This window comes from Schistocerca gregaria, chromosome 2 (genome assembly GCF_023897955.1).
Source record: "Schistocerca gregaria isolate iqSchGreg1 chromosome 2, iqSchGreg1.2, whole genome shotgun sequence".
Lineage (NCBI taxonomy): Eukaryota > Metazoa > Arthropoda > Insecta > Orthoptera > Acrididae > Schistocerca > Schistocerca gregaria.
In genome coordinates this window covers 148,280,724-148,293,576 of record NC_064921.1, presented here as the reverse complement: position 1 = coordinate 148,293,576, position 12,853 = coordinate 148,280,724, and the positions used below count along the sequence as shown (strand labels likewise).

At 41.3% G+C, this 12,853-nt stretch overlaps 1 protein-coding gene across 1 annotated transcript in view; it reads left to right on the top strand.

The window, feature by feature from the left end:
• Positions 1-12,853, top strand: part of LOC126336566 (uncharacterized) — a 283,854-nt gene that overhangs the window by 21,354 nt on the left and 249,647 nt on the right. Inside the window, exons 2-4 of the mRNA XM_050000416.1 lie at positions 5,903-6,147; positions 8,915-9,025; positions 9,108-9,201. Of these exons, the coding sequence (XP_049856373.1) occupies positions 5,903-6,147; positions 8,915-9,025; positions 9,108-9,201 (450 nt within the window). The remainder of the gene's footprint in view (positions 1-5,902; positions 6,148-8,914; positions 9,026-9,107; positions 9,202-12,853) is intronic.

The window sequence follows — 12,853 nt, the reverse complement described above, 5'->3', positions numbered from 1 at the left end:
GGATGGCAGCAGGTCTTATTCGTCCCGGTACCTTGTATGTTTGAGAGCTGATGGGGCCTCTTTCGTGACGATGAAGCCTCAGTTTTTTGTTGAACATTTAAAGGACAATAAGATCTGGGTCATTGTTGATGAAAACAGCATCCTCTGCCCAGTCACGGGAGTTACTTGTGACAAGCTGGTGGATGTTTCTGTAACATTAATGCTCCAAAGAGCATAAATTTGGTCCAGGGTATTGTATTTCACAGAGACCTTCTTTAGCAGTCTGACGATGAGCTGTACGCCAATCTAGAGTGGTGAGGTGTACATTTCGTCCGATGTGCCCACTGTGGTCTGAAGGACAATCAGGTTGCCACCGGTGCCTTCATCTTGGCCTTTGAGGGTGATATATTGCCCAAGAGGGTCAAGGTGATGTTCTACCGGTGTTATGTAAAGCCCTATATCCCTCCCCCTATGCAGTGCTTTAATTGGTGGAAGTTCAGCCATATGTCTTCCCACTGTACTTCCAGCATCACATGCAGAGATTGCGGATGCCCGTCACATCCCAATACTCAATGTGTCTCGCCTCCCATCTGTGTCGGCTGCGGAGAGCACCATTGGCCTTGCTTGCCTGGCTGCAGGATTCCCCAGGAAGAAAGGAAAATCATGGAGTACAACACTCTGGACAGGCTGACCTACACTGAGACTAAAAGAAAATTTGAATGCGTGCATCCTGTGAGTATGACGTAGTCTTATGCCGCTGCTTCAACCATTCTGGTACCATCAGCTCTGCCAACCCAGGTCACCTCTGAGCCGGAAGACTACACCTGCCCCTGGGGGCATTTCCCTCCCTATTGCTCCTGCACCACATACCTCGGGATCAACTGCCCCCCTCCCCCGCTTCACCCAACCATCAGGGACGTGTCTAGTGTTTGTCCCCACTTCTAAGCTGGAGAAGTATAAGTCTTCTTCGGCTTCTTTCACTAGGAACGGGTCCCTTGGCTCACTCCTTTCTCAGGTTTCTTCTAGTGGGAAAGACAACATCCACCAGTGGCTGAAGTCCCAAAAGCAGCTGGTCGTAGGGCTTCATGCTCATCCTCAGTTCCAGAGACTGAGCCAGTGAAGTCCTCCCAGCCAGGAAAACCCATGGAGCAGCAAGACAAAATAATAATAATAATAATAATAATAATAACAATAACAATAAAAATAACCATAAGACCAAGAAAATTGCTGTGGCACCCACACCACAGCTACCTACAAGCTCTGCGGCTGAGGATGCGGTGGAGATTTTGGTGTACGCTGAGGCCCTAGATCTTGCCAGACCCTCAGACACGATGGATATATAGTGCTCAGGCAATAAATCGGTGGCAGCAGGTGACTCTGAGGCATGAACTGCCTCATTGAATGTTCCATGCCTTCCCAGTCTCACGATGTCATCCTCCAGTGGAATTGCGGCGATTTTTTTTTTTTTCCACCGCCTGGTTGAGCTATGGCAACTGTTAAGCTATACACCTGCTATCTGCATTGCTCACCAGGAAACGTGGTTCCAAGCAATGCGGATCCCTGCCCTCCACAGCTGTAAGGGATATTACAGGAACCATAGAAACTATAATTGAGTGTCAGGTGGAGTTCGTGTTTGTCTTAAACTTGGTCTGTAGTGAACATGTGCCCCTTCAAACCCCTGGCTGTCAGAATGAATACAGGAAATAACTGTCTGCAATGTATATCTTCCTCCAGATAGTGCAGTACCCTTGAATGTATTAGCTGCACTGATTGATCATCTCCCTAAACTTTTCCTACTTCTGGGAGATTTTAATGCCCATAACCCCTTGTGGGGTGGTACCACGCTTACTGGCTGAGGCAGAGATGTTGCAACTTTATGGTCGCAATTCGGCCTCTGCCTCTTGAATCTTCCCTATACGGTAACATCGATGTGATGGTTGAGCAGGTGACTAGCACAATTGTTTCTGCGGCAGAAAATGCAATCCCTCGCACTTTACGGTGCCCGAGGCGCAAGGCAGTCCCTTGGTGGTCGCCGGAAGTCACTGAAGCAATTCAGGAGCATCGGCGAGCTCTACAGCAGCATATGTGGCACCCTTCCCTTGAGCACCTCATAGAATTTAAATGGCTCTGTGCCCATGTTCGCTACCTTGTCAAACAATAGAAGGAGTAGTGTTGGGAGAGAAACATCTCCACCATTGGGTGCCACACGTCACCTTCGCAAGTCTGGGCAAAGATCAACCGTCTTTTCGGGTACCAGGCCCCAACAGCTGTCCCCGGTGCTACCATAAATGGCAAGTTATGTACTAACGCAAACGCAATTGCCGAGCACTTTTCTCGAACCTCTGTACTGGAGAATTATCCCCCAGCCTTCCGCCTACTCAAATGATGGCTGGAAGGGAACATTCTCTCATTCATTCACTACATGTTGCAGTGAATTCTATGATGCCCCTTTTACAGTGTGGGAGCTCCTAAGTGCCCTTGCACATTGCCCTGACACAACTCCTGGGCCTGATCGCATCCACAGCCAGATGATTAAACATCTCTCATCTGAATACAAGTGACATCTTCTCATCATCTTCTACTGGATCTGGTGCGATGGAGTCTTCCTATTGCAGTGGCGGGAGGGCACCATCATTCCGGTGCTCAAACCCGGTAACAACCCCTTGATGTGGATAGCTATCGACCCATCAGCCTCACCAACGTTCTTTGTATGCTGCTGGAATGTATGGTATGTCGGCACTTGGGTTGGGTCCTGGAGTCACGTGGCTTGCTGGCTCCATGTCAGGGCAGCTTCCACCTGGCCACATCACATCCTTGCCACATTGTATGAGTGGGGTCTCTGGGGACCACTCCCAATTTTTATCCAAAACTTCATCTCCCTCCGTAGTTTCCGTGTGCATGTTGGCAACTCCCATAGTTCCATCCATATCCAAGAGAATGGATTCCCGCAGGGCTCTGTATTGAGTGTCTCTCTATTTTTAGTGGCCATTAACGGTCTAGCAGCAGCTGTCGGGCCCTCCGACTCACTTTCTCTGTATGCAGACGACTTCTGCATCTCGTACTGCTGCTCTAGTACTGTTGTTGCTGAGCGGCGCCTCCAGGGAGCCTTACACAAGGTGCATTCATGGGCTCTAGCCCACGGCTTCCAGTTTTCAGCTGCAAAGTCGTGTGTTGTGCCCTTCTGTTGGTGTCGTACTGTTCATCTGGAACCCACACTTTACCTTAATAACGATCCACCCACGGAGACGTATCAATACCTGGGACTGGTTTTCGATGCTTGATTGACTTGGCTCCCTCATCTTCGTCAGCTTAAGCAGAAGTGCTGGCAGCACCTCAGTGCCCTCCATTGCCTGAGCAACACCAATTGGGGTGCAGTTCACTGTACACTGCTGCAGCTCTACAGAGCCCAGGTCCAATCCTGAACAGACAATGAGAGTGTGGTTTATGGTTCACCAGTGCCTTCAGCATTGCATTTACTCGGCCTGTTCACCACTGTGGGGTTCTTTTAGTGACAGGAGCTTTTGGGACGAGTCCTGTGACCAGCGTAATGGTGGAGGCTGGTCTCCCGCCACTGCAGATCAGACATGCGCAACTGCTCGCCAGTTACACAGCACACATTCATAGTTCCCTTGAGCATCCGAATTATCGTCTTCTTTTCCTGCCCGCGGCAGTCCTTCTCCTGGATCGGCGGCCCAGATTGGGGCTAACGTTTGCGGTTCACATGCGGTCCCTTCTCTCCAAGCTGGAATCCTTCCCTTTACCACCTCTACTTGCAGTCATCACGTACGTCTCCATGGTGTACACCTTGGCCGCAACTTCATCTGGACCTTTTGCATGGACTTAAGGACTCCGTTGACCCCGCCGCCCTCCGCTGTCACTTCCTCTTGATTCTTGACGTGTTTTGGGGTTTCTGAAGTTGCTTACACCTACGGCTCAATGGCTGATGGTCACGTAGGCTTCACATATGCTCATGGAGGACAGTTTGAACAGCACTCCTTGCCATTTGGCTGCAATGTTTTCACTGCAGAGCTGGCGGCCATATCTCGTGCTCTTGAGTACATCTGCTCATGCGCTGGTGAGTCATATCTCCTGTGTACTGGCTACAAGCTATCGACCGTTGCTACTCCCGCCACCCTCTGGTAGCGTTGGTAGCGTCCATTCAGGAGTCCATCTATGCCCTGGAACAGTCCCGCTGTTCCGTGGTGTTTGTGTGGACCCCAAGACATATTGGAATACCCAGCAATAAACTTGCTGACAGGCTGGCCAAACAGGCAACGCAGAAACCGCTTCTGGAAATAGGCATCTCTGAAGCTGACCTGTGTTCTATCTTACACCGCAGGGTTTTCTGGCTTTGGGTGACAGAATGGCATAACAGCACGCACAACAAACTGCGTGTCATTAAGGAGACTATGAATGTGTGGAAGTCGTCCATGCAGGCCTCTCGCAGGGAATCAGTTGTCGTCTGCCGTCTCCGCTTTGGTCATACGTGGCTAACGCATGGTTACCTACTCAGTCGCGAGGAACCACCTCAGTGTCGCTGTTGCTCCCAAATGACAGTCGTCCACCTCTTGCTGGACTGCCCACTTCTAGCTGCTCTGCAGCAGACTTTTAACTTTCCCAGCACCCTGCCTTCGGTGTTGGGTGAAAATGCTTCCACAGCAGCTTTAGTTTTACATGTTACCCGTGAGAGTGGGTTTTATACCTCTATCTAGGTTGTAGCACATGTCCTTTGTCCCCCTGTGTTCTCCACCCTAGTGCTTTTAGGGTGGAGGTTTTAATGTGTTTCAAAGTGGCTGGCTTTCCTTTTTATTCTTGTGGTTGGTCAGCCACTGTAATCTTCTCTCGTGTTTTACTCTCTTCTGTTTCTCGCGTCTCTCTGTTGTCTTCTTGTCCTCTTTTGTTCCTTTTAGTGTTCGTTGCCTTCCTTTCATTCTTGTGGCTTTTCCTTTCTTTCCGTTTTGTGTTATATGTTTCGTCCATTTAATGCTCACACTTGTGATGTTGTTTTATTAGGAACAAGGGACCGACGACCTCGTAGTTTGGTCCCTTCTCCTGCCTTTAAACCAACCAACCAACCAACCAACTACATAAAACAAATACTAGGAAAAGGAGATGCTAGAGTGAGATTCATAGGAAGAATCTTGATGAAATGTAATTCATCCACTAAATAAGGGGCTTAAAAGGCACTTTTTTGAACGATTCTCCAGTGTTGTTCATCAATTTGGGGCCCTGAACAGATAGGACATATAGATGAGACGGAGAAGATGAAAGAAGAGTGGTCTGTTTCAGTGCGGGAGCATTTGGTCCATGTGAAAGTGTTACGGAGATGATCAAAAAAACTCAATCAGCAGATGCTACAAGAGAGGTGTTGTATTTTGTGGAGAGCTTTACTAATGAAATTCCAAGAGAGAAGTTTCCAGGAAGAGTGGACAGCATATTACTTCCTTGTACATACGTCTTGCGAAAGGACCACAGTGAGAAAATTTGAGGAGATTAGAGCTAATACATAGGCTTATCGACAATATTCTACCAATGCAGCATTTGCAAGTGAAATGGGAAAGAGGGATAAGTTAGTGGTACCAGAAGTATCTTTTGCCACACAGTCAGCTTACGGAGTAATGACATCGTCGTAGAATACCTATAAACTTAGATTCACTAAGTTCTGTTTTGGTGAGCTCAAGTATTTTAAGGTTTTATTGCAATTGTAACTGTACTTGTGAATTTGTCTTGTTGGAAACGGAATGAATATGTTTAGCACAGATTCATATTCTTCAAAATTTCAAATTTGCCTCTTAAATTTTGGTAGTTTGAAAATTTTGCTTCAGAACTGTACAGTTACTATTAATTACTATGGGAAAATAGTCATTACATAACAACGTTTTCTTATTTTATTTTCCAGTGACTGGATTTCCTTCTGTTGCAGGTTCATGCAATTCCCAGAGTTACTGCTTCAGTACATTCTTCTGGCGTTTTGTGTGTTGGCGTTGACAAGAACTTAATTGTCTTTGCTAGTAGTGATTCATCATTAGACTGCTGCTTAAATATTGAATTTTCTTCTATAGTAGACTGCTTTGCATTGTCACAGGATGGAACACTCCTGTTTGCCTGCGTTAAGGATGAAGGTGTGGAATGTTATTCTATTGCCGAGAAGAAAGGTATTTTCAAGAGGTGAGTTTTATAAATTTTGAGGGAAAAATAAGTTAATATGAAGCTACATTAGAATTTGAATGTATGACTGCAAATCAGAATATTTTGGCACTGTCTTGATTTATCCTGTAGTCTACTCATGTCAGATTTGCTCAGTTGTTTATTTGGTGAGGTTTGTTACTGTTAAATTATTCTTCTGATTGTACTTGTATTTCATGTGTCAGTGTGTTACTGTCCTAGGCTGTGTTGTTATATCCAGGACAAAGTAGCTGTGTTGTGTATGTATGCATTTGTTAGTTATCTGAAAAAATTTGAACATGTTTAATCTTGTGTATGTGCCTGTCAACTGTTTAACACCTCGTCTGTGATGTGAGAGATTGCCTTTACTTGTATTGTTATTTTTCATAATAGTACATCTTGATGCATTTAACTTCCAATATCTTATATTTATAATTTAGTACATCTTTTGCTTGGTACAAGAAGTTCTCATACTGCTCTGTTAACACTTTGGAGACTGCACCCAAGTATAAGTCGAGCTGTGATTGTCTTGACGTGTGAACCCTCTGTCACTCAAAACCGAGCCTCATTTTGCATGAGAACAATGTATGAACGTCTCTTGAAGTGCCCCTTGACTGGTTCTGCCTTCTGTTGTTAATTTCTAGGATTATTTTGAAAGAAACATTTATTAATAGAATCTTCTGTCGGTTCTTGGTAGAACAATATTATAATAAATGAAAAGCACCAGTTTGCTTTTGTTCTACTGTATTACTTTTATTATGTTAACTGGTTTTCGGCTTACAAGGCCATCTTCAGACATTTACTGAGCGTTGTCACCAAAGAAGTCCCAATGTTGTTTACAAACATTGTCAGAGAACTAATACATCTAGACTGAAGCAGGAGCATACAGTAAGTAACATCTTTGACACTGTGGTGGTAATGCAATGAAAAAGTAAAAAAATGAACAGTAAATAAATAACAATGGAGTAGGTAGGAAAACCTTTAACACAAAATAGGAACAGTATGCATACATAAGTTTCTATTACTAAACAAAACTAGTAAAATAAAATAAGTACTAGACAAGGCTACATCATGAGGTATGAAACATGGGGAGTGATACACAAACCAATTAAAAGAAGAAACAATTATCAATATAACTACAGAATACATAAGAAACTTAAACAACATCAATAAGATAAACAGAAATAAATATATGCAGGAAAATGGAGGCATTTGAGAGAACAAACAGTATATGTAATCTTTGAGAGTGTGGTTGTACTGCATTTTAACATTAACATTATATTCAAAACAGTGACTATGTAACAGTTTGTATTAAATAAATGAACAAAGTACACCTCTTGTAGTTGCCTCATCAAATATTTTTCGTATTTTACTTTGTTCATTTATTCAATGCAAACTGTTACATAGCCACTGTTTTGAATATAATGTTAATGTTAAAATTCAGTACAACCACACTCTCAAGGATTACATTTACTGTTTGTTCTCTCAAATGCCTCCATTTTCCTGCATATATTTATTTCTGTTTATCTTATTGATGTTGTTTAAGTTTCTTATGTATTCTGTAGTTATATTGATAATTGTTTCTTCTTTTAATTGGTTTGTGTATCACTCCCCATGTTTCATACCTCATGATGTAGCCTTGTCTAGTACTAATTTTATTTTATTAGTTTTGTTTATTAATAGAAACTGCTATGTACGCATGCTTTTCCTATTTTGTGTTAAAGGTTTTCCTATCTACTCCATTGTTATTTATTTACTGTTCAGTTTTTTACTTTTTCATTGCATTACCACCATGCTCTCAAAGTTGCATACTTACTGTATGCTCCTGCTTCAATCTAGACGTATTTCTTATTTTCCAATGTTGTTTGGAAATATTGTAACTTCTTTGGTGACAAGAAGATGGCCTTGTAAGCCGAAAACCAGTTAACGCAATAAAAGTAATATTGTAGAACAAAAGTAAACGGGTGCTTTTCATTTATTAGAAACATTTGTGAATGTAACAGCTGCTGTAGTGAATAGCTGAACCAATATGATTGCATTTATGCAGTTTCGTGTATGTACTCATTAGGTTTTGCAGTTTGCTGTAATTCTGCTACATCACCACATTTGTTGAGTGTGTAAGAAGTTTTGGAAGCTCAAGGGCAAGAAGTTACTCAATAACTCACCTCACATGTTTTTATTGGCAGGATAATTACACTTTCTGTAATCATTATTTTAAAATTAATCTAGCAGAGAGCTAAGGTAAATATGAAAAATAAATCTTGAAACTTGGCCCTTTTTTGGCAAGTATTACTCTTAAAGATACATCAGTCACATACGCACCAATAACACTTTAAATAATGGAATAAATGGCTGGTTTCCTAGGCCCAATATTCCTCTGAGTGGCTGCTTTCCAAAGTGTTAACATAGACCTTATAAAATTCATGCACAGCTCATGGTTAATATCTACTGAGGACCATTCTTAGATGTTGCAGTACCCAGACATAAGTTGTTTTGAGGTATGTAGTGTGCTGGGAAAGAGCCTTTGTTTTTCCACCATGCAAATTAATTTTGCAGTTTTACAAATTTTGTTCAGTTTATTTTCATACATTTCAGTGTTGTGCAGACTGCCCATTTATTGTAGCCCAAATTATTTTCTTCTTTTCTACACATCATTGAATACAAACAAACTAAAAATATTTGTAAGGTATTTCTTGTCATTTGTGTAGAATAGTTTACTTTCTTTTAATTCACGAGTTTAAAATATATATAATTTGTATTCAATTTGCAGATGCTTAAAGGCTGAAGATGAAGCAGGAATCTCTTTCGTTAATGTATCTGTGATTGAGAGAGATGATGAGTGTGAGGTCCTTATTGCTGGAAGTACTGGTTATATGTTCAGGTTTAGTATTATTTGTGTATAGTGCTATATCTGGGTAGAAATGTACTTTGAATGTAATTGTAGTAAAGACTTTACTTTGCAGATTGGTACTGAGAAACTTAACCAACCATGTAGAAGCACAAAACCTAAATGATGATATTGACTTACTATATGAAAAGTTACTGGAACCTGCAAAAGTGAGTAACACAACCTTCTCTGCATTCAAAGGTGGAGAAATAAATCATACTTTATCTGCAGCAACTAGTTTCTTAACACCCACTGAACTAGTTTTATGTCAACTGTAAATGCCTTCATATTTATGTAGAGATAATAATTATTTAATGGCAGTGATTATTGCCACAGTCAAATGACCTGTTCGAAACAACATGAATGGAGTTATCTATAATGAAGTACTGCCTTAAAAAAGTTTATTCAGAAATGTAATATTTTTGTTCTTCACAAAGCAGAAAAACATAATAATCCTTGCCTACGATACCAGTGAGACATGTTAGGATTTGGTCAGCTCGTACAAATACATGACAGTAACAAATTATAGCAAAATGAAACAGAGTGATCACATACGCTTAATCATAAGTAAAGCATGTGGCAAACTACGTTAGATTACTAGGGAAATACAACCAGTCTACAAAGGAGACTGTTTGCAAAAAGAACTGAATATGGAAGCGCTTGAAGATAAACGTAAAGTATCGTGTAAAAACCTACTTTGTAAGTTAGTTTTTCAAATTGTACGTGATGCACCTTTCTATACTAAAAACCGCTACACAGGGACTGTGAAGACAAAATTGGTCTAATTCCAGTGCACACAGAGCTATTTAATCAATCCTCCTTTCCGTGCTCCATATGGGAATGGAATAGGAAAAAGCGCTGATAAATGGTACAGTGAGAACTAGTGCTTACCATACTCTTTAAGTGGTTTGCATTGTATAGGTGTAGATGTAGATCCCTTAGAATGGTCCTGGGTTTGTAGAAGGCAATGTAACATTACAGGAAGACATAGCATTAGGGTTTCACTTCCTTATGTAGACACCTATATATATATATATATATATGGCTTTAGTTTGACAAAATGTGTAAATTATGACACATTATCACCATACACACGTGTGTCATTGTGGTGCATGTAGAGTTCTATCATTGTCAGAAACTTGCATTCGGGAGGACGACAGTTCAATCCCGCCTCCGGCCATCCTGATTTAGGTTTTCCGTGATTTCCTTAAATCGCTTCAGGCAAATGCTGGGATAGTTCCTTTGAAAGGGCACGGCCGATTTTCTTCCCCATCCTTCCCTCACCCGAGCTTGCGCTCCGTCTATAATGACCTCGTTGTCGACGGGACGTTAAACACTTAATCTCCTCCTCCTCCTCCATTGTCAGAAACAGCCCCACCAGTCCTCCTGGGTTTGGGTGGCTGAACTCCACGGCCTCACTCACAAATGTCAATTCATTACCAATGATCACCATGATTCCTATGTTGATTGTATGGTCTGTATCACCACCATTTGGTTGGCCTCTGACGAGGAAGTGTGCCATCATGCATTGCAATGCGAGAATCCATCTTTGACAGAAGTGATGAATATTGCTGAATGTTTTGAGGTATCTTGTGCTGTGGACATGGATGTTAATCGTCTCACCAGTGCTTTCGAGTGTTAACAAACTTTTTATTGAAGCGCTAATGATGAACAAAGTGCTCAGACTTAAAGTGGGCACAGGTGCAGCCATGAGTTTATTGAACTCACAAACTTAGGTTGATCTTGGATCCTCAGCATTCTCTCTGGTTACTCAATGTTTGGCAAGATAAAACAAGCAGCATGTTCCAATTTTGAGGCAATTTATGGCTCCCACTGCATCTAAATCTGTGACTCATTCCTTAACTTTCTTGGTAGTGGATGATGATGGCACTGACAGTTTGTTCGGTCTGGATGCTTTCTGTGCTTTTGCTGTTTCAATTTTGGGTACAGTGTACCTTGTTTCAGACCAGCTCCCTTACTAGCAGTAATATTTTGTGTGTTCAGAATTGCTGACTCTTCTTGTCCATAGAAATATACGCAATTACACACGTATCATAAAAGTTATACAGAATTGTCAGCTATTTGCAATATGGAAATTGTGTTTACATTTATTGAGAGGAGTTAATAATGAACTGACCTGTACTTTATTTGTCATTGACACTGGATGAGAGTTAGTAGTGCTAATGCTAAAATCTACTAACATTGCAAGAATTTCTCTCATCCCCCTCCCCCCTTCCCCCTTCCCTCCTCAAGTCCCTGGGGCATTCTCATTCAGGACTGGTGCAGCATGGGACTAGATGTTACATTTCTACAACAGTTTATTGCTTTCTATCTTTCTTAGAAGTACAATTTTAACGAGTTACGTGTAGGCCATTTGGTTTCATGGTGCTGGTCCTGCTGTTACAATATCTGGCAGCCTACACAACCGTAAAAGTGCTGTAGAAACCAATTTGTTTCATCAAACTATTTATGGACTCTTAGGCATAGTTCATTAACGGAAAAAATTGCTTACAAACCAAATTTTTTGTCATGGATGGTGAAGAGATTGAAAAGCCATATTTTTTACTGAAGTGAAGATTGTTTCAATAATTCTTCAACTTATTTGTGATTTTGGAACAAGATTTAGTCGTCCCCATGCATTAAATAAATTAAATATAAAAGTAAAAAATATGCCTGAATTTGGGAGCCATGTCACTGTATCAGAATGTGGTTGTTGTTCAGTCAGTTGATAGTGGTCTTACAGTATGAAGACTCAACCATCAGTGACTGGTGGAGTAAACACTTGCTGTTTCTTGTGCTTGGTAAATTTGTGATCAGTGTTATCTGTGCTGCATTTAAGTAGGTGCTCCCTCAAAAGTGTTTATAGGGAACACAGGTGTTCTAAATGTCAGGCTACTGGAAATCAGTGACCCTTTGTCTTGTGGAGAATGGTATCATTACTTTTAATGCGATTTTTGCTGTGGTGTAAAGTCCAAAGACAGATTGATGAAGTTCTCCATGTTGATGTATTCTATACTAACCTCTTCCTCTCTGCGTAACTACATAACTATATGTACATTTGAACCTGATTGGACAACCTGTAGACAAGCCTGGGTCTGTCTCTTAATTTTTACCCTCCATACTTGCTCCATTACCAAATTGACAAACCCTTGATGCCTCAGGATGTGTCCTGCCAACTCATCTCTTCTTTTAGTCACAGTGTGCCATGACATTTCTTTTCCCTCGCAGCTCAGTTTTGTACCTCCTGATTAGCTATCTGATCTACTTATGTAGTCTTCAGCTTTATCCTGTAGCAACACATTTCAAAAGCTTCTGTTTCTTTTGTGTCTGAACTGATTGTGATTGTTGTTAGTATTAGACTGATACCGGCAAAGTGAGTTGTGTTTAAACTACCTCAGATTATTAATGATCTAATTAATTAATGGAAAATCTTATATAAAGATGTGAAACAAATACTAACAAAGAGATAGAGGGGCTGGCCAGTACTTACCTCAGCTCAGTACAGCTGATAGATACACAAAAAACAACCGAAAATTTACGTTCCTAGCTTTAGGAATAAATGTTCCTTCATCAGGGAGGAGATAGGGGAAAGAAAGAGAAGAAGGGAAAGTGGATTTAGTTACTCACAACCCAGGTTATGAAGCAACAGTTGCTTCATAACTTGGGTTGTAACATGTTTTAACGAACGTGAAGTCTCATTTTTGTGTCCAATGTTAGAATACAGTTTCTACATGCAAAACAAACCACTGTATCTTTGATTTTCTCATTGCCATCAAATACATAAGTGAATTTCTTCAGAATCTAAGATTTTAGTTGGCTTTT